Source organism: Pogona vitticeps, chromosome 5, assembly GCF_051106095.1.
Source record: "Pogona vitticeps strain Pit_001003342236 chromosome 5, PviZW2.1, whole genome shotgun sequence".
NCBI classification, from domain to species: domain Eukaryota; kingdom Metazoa; phylum Chordata; class Lepidosauria; order Squamata; family Agamidae; genus Pogona; species Pogona vitticeps.
The window spans coordinates 42,903,719-42,928,179 of NC_135787.1; the positions used below are offsets into that span (position 1 = coordinate 42,903,719).

At 37.5% G+C, this 24,461-nt stretch overlaps 1 protein-coding gene across 5 annotated transcripts in view; it reads left to right on the forward strand.

Moving 5' to 3' along the window:
• Positions 1 to 24,461, forward strand: part of ARHGAP10 (Rho GTPase activating protein 10) — a 145,959-nt gene that overhangs the window by 15,676 nt on the left and 105,822 nt on the right. For all 5 annotated transcript variants that reach the window (XM_078394762.1, XM_078394761.1, XM_078394763.1 and 2 more), the window contains exons 3-6: positions 14,383 to 14,478; positions 14,579 to 14,640; positions 22,394 to 22,465; positions 23,308 to 23,409. In XM_078394762.1, the coding sequence (XP_078250888.1) occupies positions 14,383 to 14,478; positions 14,579 to 14,640; positions 22,394 to 22,465; positions 23,308 to 23,409 (332 nt within the window). The remainder of the gene's footprint in view (positions 1 to 14,382; positions 14,479 to 14,578; positions 14,641 to 22,393; positions 22,466 to 23,307; positions 23,410 to 24,461) is intronic.

Here is a 24,461-nt window from a genome sequence, read left to right on the forward strand (position 1 = left end):
TACTTTATATTCAGCAATGAAATATGGAATTCTGCATTGGGTCCACTTAGGATTGGTGTGATAATTTGTTCTGATATTGTAAGTTGTACTTTGAGGATCCAGCCACTTCACTTTAAAAGATGTGGCTTGAACTCCACTATCAGTATCTATGCAGGAACAGTGCATAACATATTTACTTTGTGATAATTGGTTGCTGAGTCCTGAAAACCAGGAGGCAACCAGAAAGACGGTAATATTCAGTCAGTATGGGTGTGAGAATATGCAGGCTACACACACAGAGGAAAATGTATGTTGCTTATCATTTTTAAATAAGCAAAAAGACATACAGAAAAATTAGTGGTGAGTTTATTGAGGTTGTTTTGCTATATACTGACTGCATTGTTGTCTTACTTTTTTGTCAGCTATAATGAAGTAAATAATTAGGGTAACTTCTAATTAAATGATTTTACAAATGTAGGATCCAGTAAAATAATGAGTCTAGAGCTCATTATTTTTAATATGTAAAGGTGCATAGCTACAAATCTTTAAATTTCATTTTTACTGACCAAGATATTAATACTGTAATTGCTGTTCTTTCCCAAGAGAAAAATGGGTGAGGTTTGCAGATCTTATCGTTTAACACCTGTTTGAAGGTATTGATAGAGATTGTTCATCAGTTTGGAACATGGTGCCAGTAGTGGACTAAACTGGTTACGTTTTTTAAAAATATTTTTATCTGATAGAGGAGCAAAAATGGAATTCCTTCATCTGGATTGTCTTGGGTTGGATGAGGGTCAATAAGCTGAAAAGATGCCAGGACAAAATGTAATTGTTGAAGGTGGGCAAGATAAACATTTTAGTTAAACATTTTAGTTAAATTTACCGTATTTTTCGCTCCATAAGACGCACCTTTCCATAAGACGCACCAATTTTTTAGGAGAAGAAAACAGGAAAATATAATCTGTTTTCTTCACTCCATAAGACGCACAGACTTTCCACCCCCCTGTTTTGTGGGTAAAAAGTGCGTCTTATGGTGCGAAAAATACGGTATATGATGCACCAGTGGGATAGTAAAATATATGCATCGGTCCTTGAAATAGTCATCTTCCCAAAGTGGTAGAAACAGCTTTTGGGAAGGTATGCTTTTATATGTTCTATTTATAGTTTAGAATCATGAAATTCAGTGCTTTTGAAATATTATGGTATTGGACAATATCATGGTGCATCTTTGTTTTTTCTTTGAGACTTGTAGACTATTATGATTGTTTATAGCATACCTTTTCAGTGTTATGGTAACATGATGGTCAGAACAAAACCTGTTGTAACATACATATCCTAAACACATTACTTTGCTAATAATCCAGTTCTTGAGAATCAAAATGAGCAGTCATAGCATTGGAATCAGCAAGTTAGTCCTTGTGGGTTTTGCTACACAATTTATGACAAATTTTAAAAGAAGATTTGGTCTACTTTCCATTTCAACACACACACACAATGTTTTATAGTAATTGTGTGTCTTATTGCATTAAAAGTAATTAAAAGGCCTTCTTCATCCTGACTTATCTTCTGTAAGCTGTATAGAGGTAGAACCAGCTCTTAATTAGGGGTTTGTTTATCCTCATGCCTAAGGAGATATGAATCTGGTAAAGTGGCGTTGTAATTTATTGGCAGTTTGCTTTCTAAAAGATGGAAGACTCATTCTGACTAGGAGGGTTTTAAAACAGGTAATGTTAGAATTCGTTTGTAAAAAGTTAGCATACTGAGATACAAGTTTCTTTCAAATAATTTGCCCTGAATGGCACTAGTGTGAAGTAAATAAAGGGTGGAATGGTAAATATAGCTGAGACTTGACAATGTCCTGTTCAGCAGGCTAGAATCAAATGCTGTTTTGTATTTATGCTGTGCATGTGGGTATGGGTGTGCATATGTTTTATCTGATACATGCATATGCACAGACATACATTTACTGGGAGAAGCATTTGCAAAATATAAAACCTTTTTTCGCTTTTAGTCTTGGTTTGGAAATGCTGATTCTGCAGACATTAGCTGGGACCCTACTGCGGTAAGGTTTATGTAACTTACCACTGGTAATTGCAGCTGACCGATGAAGTGCCAGGGTGAATCTTGTTTCTGCAGTTGGGCACATGACCAGGCACACAACTGAATCATACTCCAGCACCTAATCAATTACATATAGCTAGCCACAAAAATATGCAGACCATATGCAAATAACAGTGGTGTTTGGCAAAGGCTATTGACATGATTGCTTCTAAGCATCCCCTCCTATGGAGTGCAGTCAGACTAGCTCCTTCATTTAATAGGGAGTTGGGGATTATGAAATTAGTGAGGAGACTATAGCGGTGATGGCAGAAAACCTGAAGCAGATCCGATCTGTGTGGGGGCTCTGTTTTCCCCCCGCAGAGATGGCCCTTGAAGAATTGTCTTCCCAAGATATTTTGCACATGTGTGAAAATTAGGATTTCTAAAACTTTGATACTTCCCATTTCTTTTTCAGGAGTCCTGTGCTGGAGTCATAGGACACAGTCATATGACACAGAGCAATTGTATTTGTTTTTAGAAGGAATGATACAGAGCTTTGTGGCCATAATGCTGAATTCCAGATTTTTACCTCTTCGTTTGTTTTGTACTTTCTATATACAGTATACACAGAGGACGAATTGACATAAAAAATGAAACAAAATAAGAATAATTACTTACTTTGTGCTTTCATAATGACTTTAATGGTGTTTTTGAATTTTATTTCAAATTAAATGCACAGTGTTAGTAATTATGTTGCCTTTTAAAAAATGCAATCTTAACTGAATGGTACCATTGTAGTCTAAGCGACCACTTGCACAGTTACAGCTTGATTTCCTATCTCAGTAGTATTTACATTGCCATTCTCTTTTCTGGATACTTGAGATTCAGGAGCACTACATTTTAAATTGCTTTATAACCTGTTTATGAGAGTCAGGTAAGGGATTGGAAGCAGTAAGGCAGTACAGCTGGCAATTGTTAAAGAGTTTGTTTTCTCTCTGATTCATTGCATGGGGCAGGGCTAATGTGTTATTCTGGCAAATCTCTTTCAGAAGTCATTTGGATGTTGCCTGAGAGTGTGTGGGTAGATAGGCGTCTACAGGTACAATAGGAAATATTACAATAAGTGTTTTTGTCTAAGCAGTTCTAACTTACCTAGCAATTTCATCTTCATTTTTTTTCTGCCAGTTTTTATAAGCAATAGAACGAATAATATATGAGATACAAATATTAATCATTCCAGTTTGTAAGCAAACTCAGACAAACCTTTCCTTTGGGAATTCACTTGTTGACCCTCAATCGCTGATCTCCTTCAATTGTGTCAACATTTTCCATTGTTAGTTGGGTGCCTGGTTGTAAGCTGTTATCTGAATGTGTTTTGTTTTCGTTTTTTGGCTGATCACTGCCACAGTAAGCCAACCATATTATGTAATGTCTTTGTTCACTATCCAGTAGGAATTAGAGTTTCACTTCTGGGCAACCACCCTTTGGCTGAAATCCTGTTGCTTAGTGAAGTAAGGTCCACTAAAGTAGGCCCATTGGATCAGTGGGGATTTGGTGAGTGAGCTTCTCAGTAAATTCCATTGATTCAAGTATGGTTGTAATTTAAATAAGTCATAATTTACTTAAATAGTGGTAGGATCATTTGAATCAATGGAATTTACAGGGGAATTGACTCAACAAATCCGCACAAATCCAGTGGGCCTAGTGCACCTTATTATGCTGAGGATGTCACTCCTTATGTGCAACTGTTGAGGCAGGGATAGCTGTGGTATTCAGGTATAAAGGGGAGATTATAAAATATCAAATGTTGAGGTAAGACTCATTATACAAAATCAACCTTCTTTGATTTAAATGTGTGTGCAAAATACGGCCGTGTAACATCAATGCACAATTTTTTAACGTTTTAAAGACAAATCAGGAATAGAAAGGAAACATTTGTAGGAACAAATTTAAGGTTGTGAATTCCTATAGTCAGATAATGTTAACTGGGATTAAAATTCAGTAGCCAAGACAGAAGATGGCCAAAATCCAACAAGTTTTCATGAAGTTCATCTATTCATTGACTGGTGGGCAATCTTTGCAGTTTTAGTGTTATAATTTATAAAGTGGTATGGATAAATATGGTGCTCTGCAATGGAAGTGCACTTTCTTGCTGTGAGTTAGTATGTTTTAGAAGTTTGTTTTCAAGATGAATCTGATGAAGTGCATGGACAGTTTGGATGTTGAATAACAGGACTCAGAACGGTGCTTGTGTAATATTTTTCTGGACAGCCTCAAGCAAGAAATCCCAACTTTGTGGACGGATAAAAGAAATAAGAATGTTTAAAGTACTGTGTGCTGAAGTAATTTTAGAAAAATAACTACTGTTTTGGTTTAGTGACAAGAGTTTCATGGAAATTCACATGTAAGGAATAACATTTTAACATAATGTAAGGTAAAAATACAAATGTGTCAGCTGGGAATTTGAATATGAAACTATCAGGCTGTGAACTATGAGTTTCATCAAGATCCATAGCATTGTAATACTTCATCATTTTTAAATAAGGATTTTAAAACATCATCTGTTTCCTATTTGAAAATAAATATGCCTTTTATCCATATAAGTAAACAAGCAGTGTTTTGGAAAGCTTTGAATGAGATAATTAACAGGATATTGTGCACTGACATAGCATAGATTATTACTGTTGGAAACAACATAAGCATAAAACGTAACCTTAGAAGTGTGTCTGAATTCAGGAAGGGAGGGGTCAGTTCCTATCACTATAGTACAAATTAACAGCAGTTTATTTTTTAAGCATAGCTTTAAGCTTGTTTTCCAAAGCTTGAAGTGAGGCTTCAAATTAATTAGTGCTTGTGATGAAGGCCTCTTCACTCCTATCACACACCTGGCTATCGAAGTGTCAACATATATCTTGCCAATTTATTTGGTAAGGTAAATTACCATATTTTCCATGTATAAAATGACACTTTTTTCTAAAATAATTAGAGGAAAAATTGAGGGCCATTTTATAGACGGAAGTGAGGAGGGGGGAGGGATCAAAGCGCATTGATCGCTGCTTTCCCCCTCCATGTTTTGCAAAGAAAGTGTAGGGGGAAAGTGATTCCTGCTTTGCCCCTACACTTTGATTGCAAAAAAGCTGCTTTCCCCCTACACTTTTTGTAACAAACGTGGGAAAAAGTGTAGAGAGAAAGAAGGAATCCCTTTCCCCCTCCACTTTTGTTCTAAAAAGTGTAGGGGGAAAGCAGCTTTTTGCAAAGAAAGTGGAGGGGGAAAACACTTTCCTTGCAGGGAGCATGTTAGGAATCTGAGTTAAAGGGTAAGACCTAAATCTTTTTGCACTTGGAGGTAATGGCAGTAGGGGAATCTCTTGAAAAATTCTTAAGCATACCCAGTCGAACATGATGTATGTGAGAGAACATACCGGTTATTTGTAGTTTTGTGCTGCAAACTGTTGGAAAAAACTGCTGTGCTAGGCACAACTTTAAGCTATGAATGAGAAAGTTTTCAGAAAGCTTTGCAAACATGACGAAAATACAGTGGTGCCTCGCTTAACGATTGCCTCGTTTAGCGATGAATTCGCATAATGATGTGTTTTTTTAGAAAATAATATGCACCATATAACGATGTTTCCTATGGGCGATTTTCGCTTAGCGAAGTTTGGGACCATGCTTCGCATAACGAATGCGATTTTAGGTCCCCTGCTTCACTTAACGATGTTTCTTTTTTCAATTAAAAAAGTGTCTTAGAAGGGTCAAAAATGGTTCTAAATGCTTGGATTCGTTAGAGGACCCCCTAAGTCATGTGCAAACCTGATTTGGCTTTGATCTGACTTTTCGTTAATTTTTTGTGAATTTTTTTTTTTTGGCCCATAGGAACCAATGGACCTGTCAAAATCTGACAGCTCCATGCTTTCCTATGGGGGAGAAAACAATTCACCATAAATTAAGGAAAGTTCAGATCAAAGCCAAATCAGGTTTGCACATGACTTAGGGGGTCCTCTAACGAACCCAAGCATTTAGAACAGTTGCTGAGTCTTCATTAATTTTTTATGAATTTTTTCTTCCCCCATAGGAAATAATGGAGCTGTCAGATTTTGACAGCTGTCAAAAGTTGGGGGGAAAAAATTCAGAAAAAATTAACGAAAAGTCAGATCAAAGCCAAATTAACTTTTGCATCCATTTTAGAGGGTGCAGAAGCTAATCCAAGCATTTAAAACCATTTTGACCCTTTTATGACACACTTAATTTTGCAAAAATTGACTTCACAAAGCCATTGAAATGTATTGAGTCAGCTTCAATACATTCCAATGGAGGAAACATTGTTTCGCTTAGCGATGTTTCCTATGGGTTTTTTCGCTTAACAACGGCAATCCGTTCCATTGGAACGGATTAACCGGTTTCCAATGCATTCCTATGGGAAATGGTGTTTCGCATAGCGATGGTTTCACATAGCGATGTTTTTTTTGGAACCAATTAACATCGCTGTGCGAGGCACCACTGTATTTGTTTTCTGAAATCTTAGAGAAAGAGTTAGAAAGAGGGACAGAAACTGTTGTCCTTGAGAAAATATAGAAAGCACCATTATCAGACTAACTGAATAGTGATTTTGAACTGAATAGTATATTGCTTTGACTTCACATCTATGAACTATGAAGCTATAAAATGTGGTTAACTACACTGAGTTTGGAGAGCTGTAATGAAGTAATTAGAAAGCATGGCTAACAACAAGGCCAGTGGAGGTGATGGCATTCCAGTTGAACTATTTAAAATCTTAAAAGATGACACAAGTCATCTTTGGGAAACTCAACAGTGGCCAGAGGACTGGAAAAGATCAGTCTACATCCCAATCCCAAAGAAGGACAGTACCAACGAATGCTCCAACTACCGTACAATTGCAAGGGGACGACAGGATGAGATGGTTGGACAGTGTCATCAAAGCGACCAACATAAATTTGACCCAACTCTGGGAGGCAGTGGAAGACAGGAGGGCCTGGCGTGCTCTGGTCCATGGGGTCACGAAGAGTCGGACACGACTAAATGACTAAACAACAACAATGAAGTAAATGATATTAACCTCATCTGGTTTTGTGTTTCTGTAGAAAATGTTTATGTCCAACCACAACTTTGGAATACTGTACTGTATATTTTCCTCCTTTACCAAGTAAGGACTACTGCCATCACATGTAGTTTTCATTCCACTTGACTAGAGAAATTGTGAATCATCTTGTTAATTTGATCAAATCATAGAAACATGGATGTGGAAAAAGAGTGTGATCAGTTCTTCCTGGCACCTCTTGTTTTTTTTCCTACTATATAGTGGAAATAATGAGTTAGTTAATGTTTGATGAGCATGGTGGATAAAAATAAATAATTTCTTAAAAATCAGATTGATTTAAATCATGATTTAAATTAAAATATCAATTTTTAAATTTCAAATAGTTAAAAAAACCTGCTTTTAAAAAATTTAAATCAGTTTGATTTAAATGGACTCCACACTGCAGTGGAGCGTAGTAAGTTATGTTGTGCCAACCAGGCTGTTGCTTCCATTATGTTCAGTATTGTCTGCACTGATTGGCAGGCGCTCTCCAGGAATTCAGGTAGAGATTCAGTCTAGGGCCTTTTTATATGTAGAGCAAGTGCTCAGCCAATTTGGTGAGCTATAACTGTTCCCTTTTTTATCACAACGGGTACAAGATGTTTGGATTTAATTGTTGGTGGTTAGAAGCAGGAAACATTCTTCTTCAGCTTCTAGATTTTCCTGACAAAACTTGCTGGATATGAATAACAGAACCTTGACTTAAACTAACCAGCCACATACAAATTGTGACCAGGAGATAGCCTTTTGAATCCCTTCTGGCCATGGCAAATATCTGCAACAAAGCCTCCAAAGCTTTCAGAATTATGGGCTGCAAGTTGCAGTTTGGGGCAGTCAGGAGGAAGCCCTGCTTGGACCTCTCTTGGCTGTATAAAAGTCAGCCAGGAGTTCTGCGGTATTCAAAACTTGTTTAGTACCCTGTGCAAATGGCAGCTTCACAGAAGTAAGGGTAATCCTGTGACACATTTCCAAGCAGTTGAAAAATGTGAAAGCTTCCTAGCTTCCATGGTCCTTAGCTGCTTGCAGATGCTGGTGAAGGAAGGTTACAGGTCACAATTGCTCTCAGAAGACTGTCCTAAGACTTGAAAGGTTTGTGTTTAGCTTGCCTAACTACTTATCCCTCACCCTTCTTTTTTACCAGAGCTTTTTTTAAAAAGTGCTACAGTGAATTCTTGCTTCTACATCTATACATCCATTCAGCTTCAAATCCCATTTTGTTTACAAATGCTTTTATGCAGAAGAATGAAATTGGCTGCTTACCAATCCTAGAGCCCTTCATGACTGCTCCAGGTTTGGTAAAATATGTTGAATTTGAATACCGTATATACGCGAGTATAAACTGACCCAAATATAAGCCGAGGCACCCAATTTTACCAGAAAAAACTGGGAAAACGTATTGACTCGAGTATAAGCCGAGGGTGGAAAATGCAGCAGCTACTGGTAAATTTCAAAAATAAAAATAGATGCCAATAAAATTACATTAGTTGAGGCATCAGTAAAATGTATTTGAAGATACTGCCTTTCTGACCTGCGAGACACACTTCACTGTCTGCAGTGGGAGGACTCATACTGGATGCTGTGCTTATCTACTGCTCTACTGCTGTGTAACAAGATGGAGGGAGACGGAGGATGGTGGGTTCATAGAAAATGCAGGAGGACAAGGATGGGAATGTCCTGGAAGCGGAAATGCAGTGTACTTAACCCGAGTCATCGGACCACCCAGAGAGGCTGCAGGCACCCGTAGATGAGCGGGGGAGTCCGGAGAAGACCCGCACTGCAGGGGAGAACATGTAATTTTGGCACAGACTCGAGTATAAGCAGAGCGTGTTTTTTCAGTAAAAAAATTATGCTGAAAAACTAGACTTATACTCATGTATATACAGTAAGTGTTTTAGATACATTTGTGTCAGTTTGGCAATTATTATCAGGAAATAATTTTAAACCAGAGCTTTTGGATTGGGGGTAAAGAGTATGCTTAGGATGTGTTTGAAGATATGAGACGTGCTTGTTTTGATTATCTCAGTCACACAGAATTAGCAGTACAGAAGTAAATATAGTTTATATGAGTACAGCGGACCCTTGACTTATAGAATTAATCTGTATTGGAATGGTGGCCGCAGGTCGAAAAGTCTGTAGGTTGAGAGTCCATTTCCCATAGGAATGCATTGAGAACCATTTCATCCATTCCAGGCAAAGAAAAAAAAATCATGGGCTTCCAAAGCTGCATCTGCTGCCCTCTGTCTCCCATCCCCGGTGCCCTCTGCTTCTGTCCCTGTGGGGACCGAAGGCAGAGGGCACCGGGGATGGGAGACAGGGACAGTGAAGGGAGTTGTGAAGCTTGGAAAGCTGAAAGCTGGCAGTGGGGGCGGAGCGGCTCAGAAAGCCAGCAGCAGGCGCGGAGCAGCTTTCGGCTTTCTGAGCTTAGCAACCCCCTCTGCTACCCTCTGTCTCCCATCACCGGTGCCCTCTGCCTTCTGTCTCTGTGGGGACAGAAGGCAGAGGGCAGCGGGGATGGTAGGTAGAGGGCAGCGGGGGAAGCTTTGAATTTCCCACCCTTTTCCCCTGCCTTTCATAGGTCGAAGCTCCGGCCACAAGTCAAACTAAAATGTTGTGGCTGGAGCTTTTCATACCTCGAAATTTTCGTAGGTAGGGACCTTTGTAAGTCGAGGGTCCAATGTAAATGCGTACTCAAATTAAGAAGATAGAGCATATCAATGAGAAGTCGCTATATGAAATCTGTTTACCAACACCCTTTTGTTGGCAGTAATTTCTTAACTCATGTGGTTGAAAGTAATTATGACTTTTATGTTGTTTGTAATTTCAAAAAAAACATGCAAAGTAATTATAGAAGTCATATGAATGAATAATAAAAAAACTCATTTCATGAAAAACTGGGTTAATGGAGAAGTGGAATCTGATTACATGTGTATCTTGCTGGTAAGCTTGGAGTTGAGAAGCTCTAGGTATAGAGTAATAAATTGAAATATAGAATTCATGTGACTGGTATCATTCTTAGGATATCAATTTTGGCATGTATGGTTTGGCTTTGGTGACTGTGTGCAAGGGCCAAATTATCATTTCATAAATTAAATTGTCATTTGGTTTCTTCTTATTTTATTGTGTAGAAGGCTACTGTTGACTAGAAGCATGGAAAGTAGTTGATTCCTAATTCTGGTTCATTTTCTTCCAACAACATTTTTCTTAAAACCTTTTTTAAAGCAAGAACTGGTGGAGTTAGGCCATTAGTCTCTGTAGCTTACAGATATTTGAATAGTGTTGGGTTCACTGTTCTTGTCTAGTGACTGGAATGCTTTGGCAATAATATAAACAGTTAGGATAAAGTCACGTCTAAACAAGATTTGTTAGATAGTCAGAAAAACAGATGTTTATGCTAACCCTGTTTATGATAATAAATAATTCTGCAACTTCTGGAATTCTCATAGTATATCAAAAGCCTGACTTACTATACTTGCTTACCAGGTCAAGTAACATATTTGTGTGAACAGTAGAATTTCTAAGAGCCGTACAAACATGACTGAGTGGTCAGACCCTCTAGTGGAGTTATTCTGGTGTAATGGTGACAGTGTAATTTGGAGGCAAATTGTTTCAAGCTAAGAAATCACCGTAGACATTATCTGTTGCGTGCTGAGTCACACAACATAGTGCACAACAGGTAATGTGTATGCAGATTTTTTTTAACTTTAGGCAATCTGTCTCTAAAAGCTATGGATTTTGGCCACTATTTCTTAGTCCACAGTCCTATGCATATTTACCTGGAAGTAAGCTTCACTGAACATGGTTAAAATTATTTCTGATTAAACATATGTGGGATTGTTCTGTAGACCTGTTGCCTTCAGAGCCTCTGCTCTCACGGTGTGCCACCTGGATGGCCTGTCAGAGATAGCATCCATCAGGCCTCAGGGGGATGCACAAGCAGGTCAGCTAGACCAGGACAGGGAGGAGGAGGTAGCTAATAGGACCCCACCTGTGAGAGAAGATGAGGGTGGGCCCAAGCTGACAACTGTGGCAAATAATGGAGGGAAAGATGGAAATAGAGTGGGAGGCTGCATGAGGGGAAAAGAAGTACTGGATACTGAGGAGGGCACTGAGACTGAAAACCAAGAGGCCACCAAGTGTGAGGAGGAAGAGATCTAAAGAGGCACCACAGAGGAGCTGGGGGCAGCCCTGTGCACTGAAGGGGTGGTGAATTGCACCTACATTGAGGACCCCTATACAGAGGTGCTTGTGCAGATCCATCTACCCTGTGGAAGGGGTTGTGGCAGGGGCATTTTTAAGCTGATACCCTTTCACCCATCTCCACTCCCCACAGCCCACTGGAGACACTGGCCAGCGGGACAGCCATCCCCCCCCCAAAAAAAAACACAAAGGAGGTACTGGAAGTGTAAGAGGCAAAAGGAGCAACAACAATGCCTCCAAGAAGAGCCAGGGACTCCCTTATGGGATACCTAAAACCTAAGTACTGTATCTGTTAAATATCTGAGCATTATGTATGCTGTTCCTAATACAGCCATTTTTGTAGCTCTGATTGTTTGATTTATGAGATCTGCAACTGCTTATAGTACTGTGTGAAGTTTCTTGATATAGTTCCCAAAACCCCAATGACTACGGGGACCACTGAAGTGTGTTTCTTCCAGAGTTGAGATGTTTTGATTGCCAGGTCTCTGTACTTTGTTAGTTTTTCCAATTCTTTATATTCAGTGTGTTCTCAAAGGCTTTCATGGCCGGGATCTGATGGTTGTTGTGGGTTTTTCAGACTGTTTGGCCATGTTCTGGAGGTTTTTCTTCCCAACGTATCGCCAGTCTCTGTGATCACGATTATTGTTAAAGACTATTTTAATGTGTATTTTTACCCTATTAAAATGCCTTTATATGCAAATATGGTGGAAGGGTCTCTGGTTATTTGGCTATTATAAAAGGGGGGGGGGGAGCTCATGACTCAAAGAAAAAGGTTGGGAAACACTGTTCTAAAAGAATGAGCTTGGAAAGAACTTTGATTGTTTTCTTTTCCTCTCCCCACTTGTACTTGGAGTAATTAAGTGTTTTCTGCTTTCTGGCAAGCTATAATTTACGATTGTGTGCCAGGGTCAAATCATGGTTTACAGGTCAGATATGCTTCATAATTTCCTAGTGAGCCAGTTCATTCTTTTGAGCATGCAGAGGAAAGAGCGGGGAAGATACTTAAGTTGCTTCTAGACTCTTTTCTATAGTACCAAATCATAGTTTGGTACTATAGAAAAGAATCAAGCCATAATCCAATCTTCTTTGTTGTGCTCCCCCTTTTTTGCTGGTTTAGCAGGCAAGAGATACCATATTGTTCTGTATATAAGACCCCCATGTATAAGACGCCCCCACTTTTCTAACCCAAAATTAAGAAATCTAAGTGGGGCTTAGCAAATGTAGGGTAAAAATGATCAAAGTGCTGCAGGATGGCTTTGATCCCTGCTTTCTCCCTTAGTGCTAAGCCCCATGTGGCTTAGCAAAAGGAGGGGGAAAGGGATCAAAGCAATTCCACCACTGCACAATCATTTTGATCCCTTTCCCCCTTATGCAGCCATGGGATTGCTTTGATCCTTCCCCCTCTTTTTGCTAAGCCCCAGGGGACTTAGCAAGCAGAGGGGAAAGCACGGATCAAAGCGATCCAGGAGCACTTTGATCCCTGCATTCCCCTCCACTGTTTTTTTTCTCCTCAGCTTATTTCCATGTATAAGACGACCCTCAATTTTAGTCTGAAGATTTTAGACAAAGGTATAGCCTTATACATGGAAAAATACAGTACATTTTAGGTACACAAGGAAAACCATGCTGGATTAACAGCCCCTTCCATTTCATGTTTCCCATGGGCATAAATAAGCATAATCATTGTTAGCCATTGATTGAACCGACTTCCATTAATTTATATAATCATCCTGTGCAGGATGGAAACTGTCAAAACAACTTTAGCAGGCTCAAAATATGGCAGCCTAACTGCGGCTGGTTATACGGATCACATAACCCCTTGTTACAGCAGCTCCACTGGCTGCCAGTCTGTTTCTGGACACAATTCAAAGTGCTTGTTCTAACCTATAAATCCCTAAATGGCTTGAATCCAAGCTGTCTCAAGACCATGTCTCCCGTTATGAGCATGCAGTTGCTGATCATCAGGAGAGGCTTTTCTTTCAGTCCCACTGCTTTCACAGGTGCATTTGGTGGACACACAGGACAGGGTCTTCTCTGTTGCTGTTCTCAGCTTTTGGAACTCCCTCCCACAGGGGGCTAGGCTGGCCCCATCTTTACTGTTCTTCCACAACCAGATGAAGATTTTCCTCTCCAGATGAGCTTTCTCTTAATGATTGGCTGCCTGAGTGGGATTTTAAATTGACGGTTATAATTTATGGCTTTGAATGTGTTTTTGGCAATGCTTTGTTTGTTGTCTTTTAGTGTGGCATTTGTTTGATCCTTTTTAGTATTTGTAGACTTGATGTTTTTAGCTTTAAATAATGATGTAAGCCACCTTGGGTCCTTTTTAAAGAGAAAGACAGGGTAAAAATATTTTATATAAACATAAACGTGTTAGTGAATTCAACAGTTAAAACATTCATGACAATTTTAAGGCATGTAGGCCTGAGTGTGTATTATACTGCAACTACTAGAATGGTATGATCATATGTGCCACAATTTTGACCCTCACTATGCTAGTCACTATCCCTATCATAGTTATCACTTATAAACAATGGTACTTTTTTGGTATGAAGGAATTATATTAAGATATGTATTTAATTCTTAGTTGACTTCTTGTTCCTATGTAGAGTTTCAGCAGTATGGATATTTGATGCTGCTCGTTGGAAGTTACTATACAACAAATCATAGTTTTATCTTGTCATGAAGACTTGTGTATGAGCTAGTCTAATCATATATTAATTTTCAGCCTATGTTCTTTTAAAACACATTGTTGTTCATGAAAGTTAAAGTTCTGTTTTCATTTAGTAAGATGTTTGGACACAATTCCAGGCATCTACGTTTAGATTAAATGAAACTGGCTAGTAAGAGGATCCTAAATTGAAAAAGGATCCCTAGGGAGGCTTGGTATCTGGGGTTGTGGGGTGGGACAGGAAACCTTTAATTGCATAATAAACCTTAGCCTTTTTTTAAAAAAAAATCAGTCTTGCATGTGTAGAGCTGCAGAAACAGGATTCCGGCCACTAAGTATTAATACAGGTTTTTGTTTGAATTGAAGATAATCAATTTTGCATATTGCTTTTGATTTTTAGATCTTTCAGCTGCCCAAAGAAAGTTTGCTCGATCGCTGAGAGAATTTAGATTTGAATGTATTGGAGATGCTGAAACAGATGATGAACGGTGTATAGGTATGAGAGTTGTCATCATGATGATGCCAAATTATCTTTTAATTTTTACTCTCCTTTTTCCTTTCAGTATTTAGTGACCTGATATTCATTTCTATTACAGATGCAGCCCTCCACGAATTCTCTAACTTTCTGAAAAATTTAGAAGAACAAAGAGAAATAATGGTGAGTTCTTGAAAGTTTTAAATTTTTTAAATAGCATTGAGTCCTGCCTAGCTTCCTGTTGAAAAAAAAAAAAAAGCTCCCAGTCAGTACCAGAACAAGAACAGGAAGCTTGGGTGGAGGTAGGGCTAAGAGCTTTCCTGTTTAGGCCTTACTTCTAAACTTTTGTTTTTTAAATGCTCAAAATAATATGATGCCCACACTGGGCTTAAAGCATGTGAAATTCCATGTCTACGTTTTAGAAAGTTCAGGAAAAAGAACGTCATTTAATTTTTTTGGATGGAATTGATAAAATAAGTATTGCATATAATGTTTAACTAAGGACACCAACCAATCAAAGAATGCATTGCTCCAGAAATGCATTGTGGAAAAAAGTGAATAGTCAACTGAATACACTGAGTGACTTAATAAATTTCAAAGGCAGCTGACACTGGGTAGATGTATTTTTTGGTAAAGGAACTAGTCTAGAGGCCAGTTTTCCACTCTGGGGTCCCTGAGAGGTAATCCTGCAAGCTATCTAAAGCTGCATCATTGGTCATGAAAACCTCCAGGATGGCAACTTACCTCTTTGTTGGGGAGTGGTTGGAGAAAACATGCTATGACATGGAAAGGTTAGTGGTGCCAGGGGCTGCAAGAATAATCATAGGGAATGCATGTGGCCCAAGGGCCACCGTCTGCCTTTGTTGTTCTGGATTTTCTCTCTGGACAGTTAAATGTGGATGGTAAGACAGGGTTTCCCTGGTTCCTAATTATAAAGTACTGTAGCATTTGGCAGAGGCATAATGCATAGAATAGATTTTGGCAGATGCATCTTGGAAGAAGCAGTGTATAGTTGTGTACTTCTATTACACTAATCGTGTATGCAACAAATAATGGGCAGGAGAAATAGCTATTAACACTGTTCCATAAAAACTTGCAGCAGCAGAAAATTGCAAACTGCTGTTATAGATTCCATGCCAATTCTCCTGCTTCTGCTTGTACAAGAACTTCCAAAAGTTGTTGTTCAAGCAGAGTAACTTTTGGCTTTGTTAATCTTCTAAGTATATAATTCCTTGGATTCTGAATTTACATTTGTTATATGTCAGTAGAGAGCATGAAGATACCTATTTGCAGGTTGGATCTGAAGCAGCCACTTTGTGTGTAGGGGTCATATCTTTATTAGCCCTCCCCCCCAAAAAAACCACATAGTGGCTGAAATCTTGTACAAATTGATGACACACAATAAGGATGATGTTGTCAGCTGCAGTCATACTGCATCTGTTGTACAGAAATAAAAAAACCTTGCCCAATCCCTTCCTAGTTTTTGGGGATGCCTACAGATCTTCTTCATCCTGGGACAGCCTTTAGGAGCTACAGAACAGGGGAAACCTGAAAAATCACTGTTTCTGGTCCCACTGGTGGAAATGGGACCAACAGCAGCAATTTTGTGGCTTTAAATTGTTTCCCCTTCTATTCTTTAGCTCCTGAAGGCTGCCCCAAGATGAAGTGGATTTTTAGGGATCCAAAAACTTTGAGGGGGGGTTCTAGGAGGCTTTTTTTTTTTTTTTTTTTTTTTTTTTTTTTTTTTTTGCCCTGAAACTGCTGCAGCAGAGCTGTGGTTTATGACATTATCCTCACTGCATAACACAACCTTACCAATAGGATTTCAGTCGATAGTTGAGCAAACATTTGATATTACAGATATCAACTGTTCAGAGTTAGATATTACAAGAGTAAGGTATGGCGAAAGAGGGTAGGAGAAAGGCCTGATCCAGTATCCTACTCTGGATTTTGGATTTTATGGCTGCTTCTACTTTTGTTTGTGACTTTGTATATTAAATGTCTTACTTCAGGCACTCAGTGAGTAAGCCAGCAAGAGTTGTTATAGAGGTTGCTTGTTCCTATCTATTTGTATCATAGGATAGGAAATTGTAAAGGGTGAACATTGTAGGGAGAACTGTGAGGTCATCTAGGGAACTACAACCTGACCAAAGGCTATTCCTCTGTAGCAATGTCTATTACTTAATGTACTTAATGTATGTTGCACCGCAGCCTCTCTCATCTCCAGCCAGCATGAAGGGCACCAGATTGAAAGAGGGTGCTTTACACCCTGAATTATGCAATGATCAGTGGAGTAAGAGTTAGTGAGCAAGGCTGCCTGAATAGATACATTCTGCAAGAATGTATGCAACTGAATAGAGCATTGTTAATAATTATCATACTTGCTGGATGTGTGATTTTTGTGCAAGCTTGGTATGGACCTTCCTACATCTATATTTAGTTACAGATGTTTTGTGTGATCACTTCATCATCATCAAAATTGAGAGAAATTACAGATATAATCCTAAAAAAAATATGTTTTGCCTGGAAGGAATAACGAACTGTGTACTCAACAAAAGGGTGTGGTGATGACAGACATTCCTGTTTGAGTTATTGTACTAGAACAGGTTGAAATAGTCTCTGTTTGAGGCAAAAGAAGAAGATTTTGTTTTTTATTTACAGACATAAGCCTCCGATATTCTTCATGATATTAAAAAACATAAGTTGATCATTTCATTAGATCTGGCACGATATTTAGGAGAAAGGGACTGTTGATGAGCTGGTGGAAGACAGACTGGTATGTGCCGTGTGACTTGCCTGGTCCTGTTCACACTCAGGTGCAGCTTATGCTGCTGATCCAACAGCAGTGTTGAAGTAAAGTGCTGCAGCCAGTCTGGTCAGATATTAGATGTGTCACAGAAGAGTGGCTTATTCTTGATCATCACCTCTGGTAGCAGAATGTCTTAGCATGTCTCCTCAGCAGAATGTCTCTCTATTAAGGAAAAACTTCTGTCTCATATGGTTTGTAATCTTAACCACTTAACTATTTATTTTCATAGGGTATTTCATTTTTCATTAAATCTCTAAGTTAAGGTAGTTATTTGAAAACAGATGCAGATGAGCTTAAGCTCAATTTAAAATAGGAAGAATGTTTTTTGTAGTTCAAAATGTAAACCACTAGTTAATTCATTAATTATCTTTATTTCACCTTTCTTTTTGTACAGTCAAAAGAGGCTTATTGTCTGAGTTCAAGGAAATGGATGCAGCTTTAAAAGAAATTATAATATTGAAAAGCAAGCGTAGGAAAAAACATTTTCTTAATGTAGAAAATTTACCTCTTGATTAATTTTTTGAAGTAATATGATGCTCTCAGGATATTATTAAAAACTTTTTTAAAAATTATTTTTAAAAGAACTTATTGCAGAAAAAGGAAGAAAATGAAAGTATATTTCATGTTATATGTCTTCTCAAATCATTCTACAGTGCAGTAATGCAAACATTCTGCATATGCTCCGTTGAATGAGTTGTCAGGATATATTGTTCCCATGACTTGGATCAAGGCCAGAATTGTAAAAGCCTATCTGTGATACTTTGATAATAAGTCAAAATTACAAAGGTGGTCCCGAGGATCCTCTTCCTCTCCAGTTGTTCTTTTTAATCTTTATACATCAAAGTAAACACACAACCAGCCCCTTTTATAATACTTCACAGTGGTATAATATAGATGGTACCAGGCCCAAGGCTCAGGAAGGCCAGATTATCCTCCTCCAGATATGGTTGTGGTAAGGATGCTAGCCTAAGCTAGTAGAAAGTGCTTCCTAGTGTACAGGTGGCTTGTACCTCCAATGGCAACATTTGATAAAGGAGAACCCCAGGAATGCAGCCCCATCTAACCCATTGTGAACATCATTAATCCAGCTCATTGTATCACTTAGCAACATAGCTTTTGTTTTAGCTGGAATGAATATAAATTTGGAGGACCTAACCCTGCTTATTATTGCACTTATCCTCACTGCTTCACTTTGACTTGGGGAGAGCACAGTGTTGCCATTCAAATATTGGGTTGCCAATCTCTTAAGTATAGCCAGCCTAAATAGTGACAAAAAATTCAGGGAACTGCAGTATCTCAAGGGGTATACTTTTTCTACCCTTAACTAGACAAAAAATAAATAAATAAAATACATCTCTCTTCCCATGGCACTGACTGGCCTATTTAAGATAGCTCCTTCAGTTGAATATATGAATGCCCCTGCAGTGGCTTATTCAGGCTGTATAATACAGACAGACAGACAGACTTTGATTTAAAGGCTTGTTTACTTTGTTAAAGTCTCATTGCGACAATATCCACAAACTCAAAGACCATTTTAGGAAAAAATATCCCTGTACAGATGTCATTCTTTGTGCTATATTAGTTCAATTGATATGTATCAATTTATCAGCAACTGAGTTACATTTTGCTTGTTAATGTTGTTTCTTCTAGTGGAATGTTAAAAAAGATTAGTACATTTTGAAGGCAAAAGAGGGGGCTCAACTTAGAAATTCCCACAAATTATTATTGGATAACTCTGGTAAAATAAACAACAATGTTTATTGCAGCTTCTAAAGCTGCATGTCACAAAGGACATTTTTGCCCCCAAGGGACATTTTTGAGTGGAATCCAAAAAAGTAAAGTTCAGCTAGTTAGCATTACAGAACAGTTTCTGGAATTCATTAAGAGGAATGCAGCATATAAGGTTTAGTGTTAAGCTGGGATGCATTTTCTTCAGTTCATTTATCATGAAGAAAATATTTTTGAATATTGTTTTCCAGTAGCTAATTATTATTTATTATAATTGTTTACTAGTTATATTTATATCCTACCTTTTTCCATTGAGTTGAAGCTGGCATATAGGGCCAAATCTCTTAAATTTTAGAATATAAATGAATAGCTTCTTTGGAACACATTTATCTGCTTCTTAAGAAGCTCTAATTAATACTTTACTCTTCTGAACCTATGTATTTATACGTCCAAATCTTTCCACTTCTGCTAAAGGTGTTATTGAGTCATAATAAGACCTTTAGAGTAAGTGTAAAGAACCAAAATTCCAAGAATTATTCTTAGCAAGCAATCAGGAGAAATTTGAAGCATGTGCTTTCTTTGTAAAATAATACTGATATTTCATCAGTGAGAACTGTTCTTTAACACTTACCAAAATCCTGTAAGTTGCACTAGAGTAAGTCCCTGAATCAGTGGGGATTTAGTGAGTCAACTCCTCCGTAGTTTCCATTGATTCAAATGGGACTATTCTAAGTTGTGACTTACTATGCCAAAGTAAACCACAACTATGGTAGGCCCGTTTGGATTAATGAAACCTACGGAGGACCTGATTCAATCTAAAATATATGTTTCTTGATATTTTCAGTATCAAAGAGGAACCCTGAATTTTGTGCTAGAATAAATAGCCCAGTTTCCTTTGTGTAGTTCCTTAAAAAATATTTTTAAAGTAAGTTTGTAAACGCTAAAATTAGTTGTTCTTTTGCCAGTGAAATGACTGCAAAATGTTCTTTTAAACTGGAACACAGAGCAGTATGCGGGTCGTGGGAAGAATTTCAAAAAATGTTTGAGATAAAACTATGGTCACGTTCCTTATTCACAGTGAGCCCAGAGCTGTGGATTTTTAAAAATACATATTGACAAAGTATTAAAAGTATTACTACCATAAATTAAACATAAAACACTGTATTGTTTGACTATTGCGGCATGCAGTTCAGTCTTGAACACTATGCATAGAATACATTTCATAATATTCATTTAAGAATAGTAATAGCAGTAGCAACAACAACAAGAATAATGTGAAGCAAGGTGTAAGTGATATACTGTATGTAGGGCCTTTCATAAATCTGAAGAAACAATTCTTCATACCATGGATGCTATAAGCTAACACCAATGGATTATATTCACAAGCATAATCAAGTTGCAAAGATGATTTTTCAGCAGTTTGCTAAATTTTACAGATTACTCAATATTTCTCTCTGTATTGTAAATTCTACCCACCTCCAGTTTTAGAAAATGAAACAACAAAAAGTACAAAAATTCCTAAATACTGAATATTAAAGCAAGAAATTAAAAGAATATAGAAGCAACATCAGGTCATCTTCCTTACTGTACTAATTTCAGCAACTGGAAACATTCTGAGGAAGTGGACTTATCCATGAAAGCTCACATTAAAATATAGCAGTTAGTCTTTAAGGTGCCACAACGTTTTTGTTGTCTTTATTTTTTCTTTTTGTTTTCTTTTTGCCAGATATCATGTCATTTTGAAATCTTTGGTTATCAGTTTAAAACAATTGCCAATAGCTGGTAATTCCCTTCCTGAAATCCAAAAATGAGTGACTTTGCAAACATGTCATCTCATCCTCACATTTTTAGGACTGACTCCTAATTATTAGGCTTGACTCTTTGGTTCTCCCTCATACACCAACAATGCTGAGATGAAGTACTGTATAGTGTAATGAAAATAATGGATTGTCAAGTTTATTATGTGCCTTAGGATTTTCTAATTCTAAAGTTCTCAGAAGTAGTTCACCAGTCCCTTCTTCAGGTGGAGCTCTGGGAACATACAGCATGCCCATGGCTGTACAAGTGACAGGGCAGTTGATCCCATTGGTTAAACACATTCCATGTGATCTCGATTGGCCCCCTTTCCAGGAAGCACAATGGGTGCTTGAATTCCTGTCCCCTGACTTCTCAGCCAGATGTTCCAGTTTAAAGAGCTATACTGACTACTAAATTTTGAAATTTTACAGTCAGCATTTAGCTTTTCAGTCATAATGGTCTGAACCTGTTGCATATAGACATAATTTCTTTTTCTTTAAGCAAGTATGCATATATGTGTATAAGGTGATAGTAAGCATACATGACATTTCTTTGTCTTAGTTATTTTTAATTTGGTGTCAATTTGCTAATGATATAATCTAGTATTTGCATAGTTTTGTTATTGTGAATGAGCCTACAGAAACTGTTAGCTTGTAAAAAGAGTTCCTAATTGTGTAGGGTTCTTTTGCCTTATGTAGTACCCTGTTTCCCCGAAAATAAGACAGGGTCTTATATTAATGTTTGCTCCAAAAATGCATTAGGGCTTATTTTCAGGGGATGTTTTATTTTTTTCATGTTCAACAATCTACATTTATTCAAATACAGTCATGTCATCTTCTGGTTGCTGCACAATGGTGGAGGGCGGGGTTTCACTTAACTAGGGCTTATTTTTGGGATAGGGCTTATATTACGAGCATCCTGAAAAATCATACTAGGACTTATTTTCAGATTAAGTCTTATTTTAGTGGATTTGATGTATTATGATGTTGAGTGCAAAAGAGGGAGCTTTGCTTCTTTGACAGTTTGCTTGATTTCTGTCCCGAGGACAAGAAGAGATTGAATGCTCTGTCCCTTCTTTTCTTTCTGTAGCTACCAAACATGTTGTGGAGATAGTGAGGTTTCGTACTTTTACTAAATGTATCCCAGGGCTATTGAGGTGTACACATAATGATATATGTGTTTATATTCAGCGTTCCTCTGTAGATTTCTAAAACAAACTAATTTTCAAATCCTTCTTTTAAAATATCAAATGTGCATCATGGTTAAGAAAGGACAAGACTAATTCTGAAAAGGTGAGCCTGGCTGTTCGTGTGTGGATCAGTTCTTCTGCACCTATCTGCACGCATAGTGGTCTTGTCACATGGCATTAAGTATATGCTATGGGATGGCTTTCATGTCAGTCTAACACATATTCCTATCTGAAGCAACAATGTATGTGAACATTTGGAGTCTTCCTAAAGTCAGTGGCAACACAGCTGTTGAATTCAGAATTAGGTAATATGGCGTTTGAAATAATATCAACCATACAATGTGTTCAAATATTTATTAGTGCATTGTATAATCTTGAAAGGCTAATATTTGTTTTTCCCCCTCCCTTGGAAGGCCCTTAGTGTTACAGAAACTCTGATCAAGCCTCTTGAAAGGTTCAGAAAAGAACAGCTTGGAGCTGTGAAGGTTTGTTAACTTTTGGCTTTTCTAGTTCCTTTTAATTGTGTGTCTTTTGGAGTGGGAAGTGAAGGTGGTCATATTTAACTTAGAGCAGATTGGGGGTTTTGTTCCTTAATGCATTTTAAATTTAGTTCATAAAGAAATAGGGGGCATATCTTTTTCCAGGTTCATAAAGAAATTGAACCATACTGATTTTTCCATCTCTTTGACAAGTATCAGATTATCATACATTACTAATGGATAAAACTTGTTCTATCAACTTGTACGTTAATGCAGATTTAATGAATTGAAGTAACTGGTTTAAATACAAAGTTTCAGTTCACACTAGTATGTTTTCTTTAACAGAGAGATAGATTTGGAGCATAATATGTGTGTGTTGCATTATGGAGTTCATCTGGATATACTCATGTTGTCAAGTTCTTTGTGTAAAAATTCAAAACTCTAATATATACATTTATAAATAGAATTGTGACTGTTGATACTGTAACATTTACTCAATAAATACTAGTCTTCCTGTGTATTTCATTTCTTTGCTTTTTTTTAGTTTAGTACTGTATAGTTAAAACAGCATTGGTGAGAATTGTTCAGAATTCTGTAAGGAAAGCCAAAATAAATATGCACAGTATGGAACTGGGAACTAATTGTGATTTTTATTTCTACATTCAGTGCACATTTATACATGCATATGTGTACATACATATGTAAAATGTTGAGTTCTCCTTAATAAAATTCAAGATATAATCAAATGGTTGTCCTGCTTTAGATAAAAATGCTTAGATAACATAATAAAAACAAGCTTGCTGCAGTATTATGTTTTCACAGTGTAAATGTTCTTAAAATATTTATAGGATGAAAAGAAGAAATTTGATAAAGAGACAGAAAAGAACTACAGTTTACTAGATAAGCATTTAAATATGTCTGCTAAGAAGAAAGAAGCCCAACTACTGGAGGTATTACCTATACTGTATCATCTTGTCAAAGATGATAGAAAATGTAAATGTAATTTCACTGTACTGATTTATTTTAAAATTAATCACCTAGCATTGTTTGTCTTTCACCAGGAAACATTAATAGCTGGTGATTATGGCCAAGGTCTATTTTGGTGTCCCATGCCAGTGCAATAGAGACTTCCTTCCCCTCCTTCTCCCGCTGCATTCCTACGTGGTGCCACAACTTGCTCCAGAGTATTGGCCAGCACTCCAGAGCAGATTTTACATAGGGTGCTGCAGGAGAGAAGGGGTGCAGATTCTGGTAGAAACGGTGGAGTCTGGCAGAAGTACACGATTGGATTCTAGTCTGGGGTTGCTTATATATAAAATCCTTTGGTTTGTATATCATAGGCACATTGAATTTACAGGCAAGAGCGTGCATATTTGTTTAATATTTTTCTGCGTAAATACAGTGGAGACATGTTAAATACTTAATAGTAGTGAAAAATAGTTTTGTGAAGTGGTGATGAAATAAAAGCTGAACCACTGCACTGTCTGATTGGAGAGCCTTGTAAAAAGTTTCACCGTTTTGCATTACTCTGCTTTATATGTCTGTTAGTTAATAGAAGCATAAATTGGCAGCAATTCTATTACTTATGTCTGCTAGAGTAAATCAAATGCTATAAATTTCCATGGAATTTTTGCTAACAAAGATGTCAATGCTTGTATTTGTTGTACATTAATCACACAAGTAGGTTTAGGATGAGGAATACAAGCATCAGTTTCTTAACTTGTGGCTTTGATTTTGACTTATGTCCATGTTTATCAGCAATAGGATTCTGGACACTGTATAAAGGTAGAAGAGTCTAGAAACTTCCCTGTCCATGTAGTTGGTTAGTTTTGTTCATATGTTACATCAAATAAATGCTTCATTTTCTATGTAGAGATTAATCTAATTAGCATTAAGGAATTTCTTGGGACGTTCTTTGAATTTTATCTGTTTTGTCTGAAATACCTGTGCTGTTTTTTACTGGATTGTGGCACTATACACTATGTATACCTTTGGACCTAAT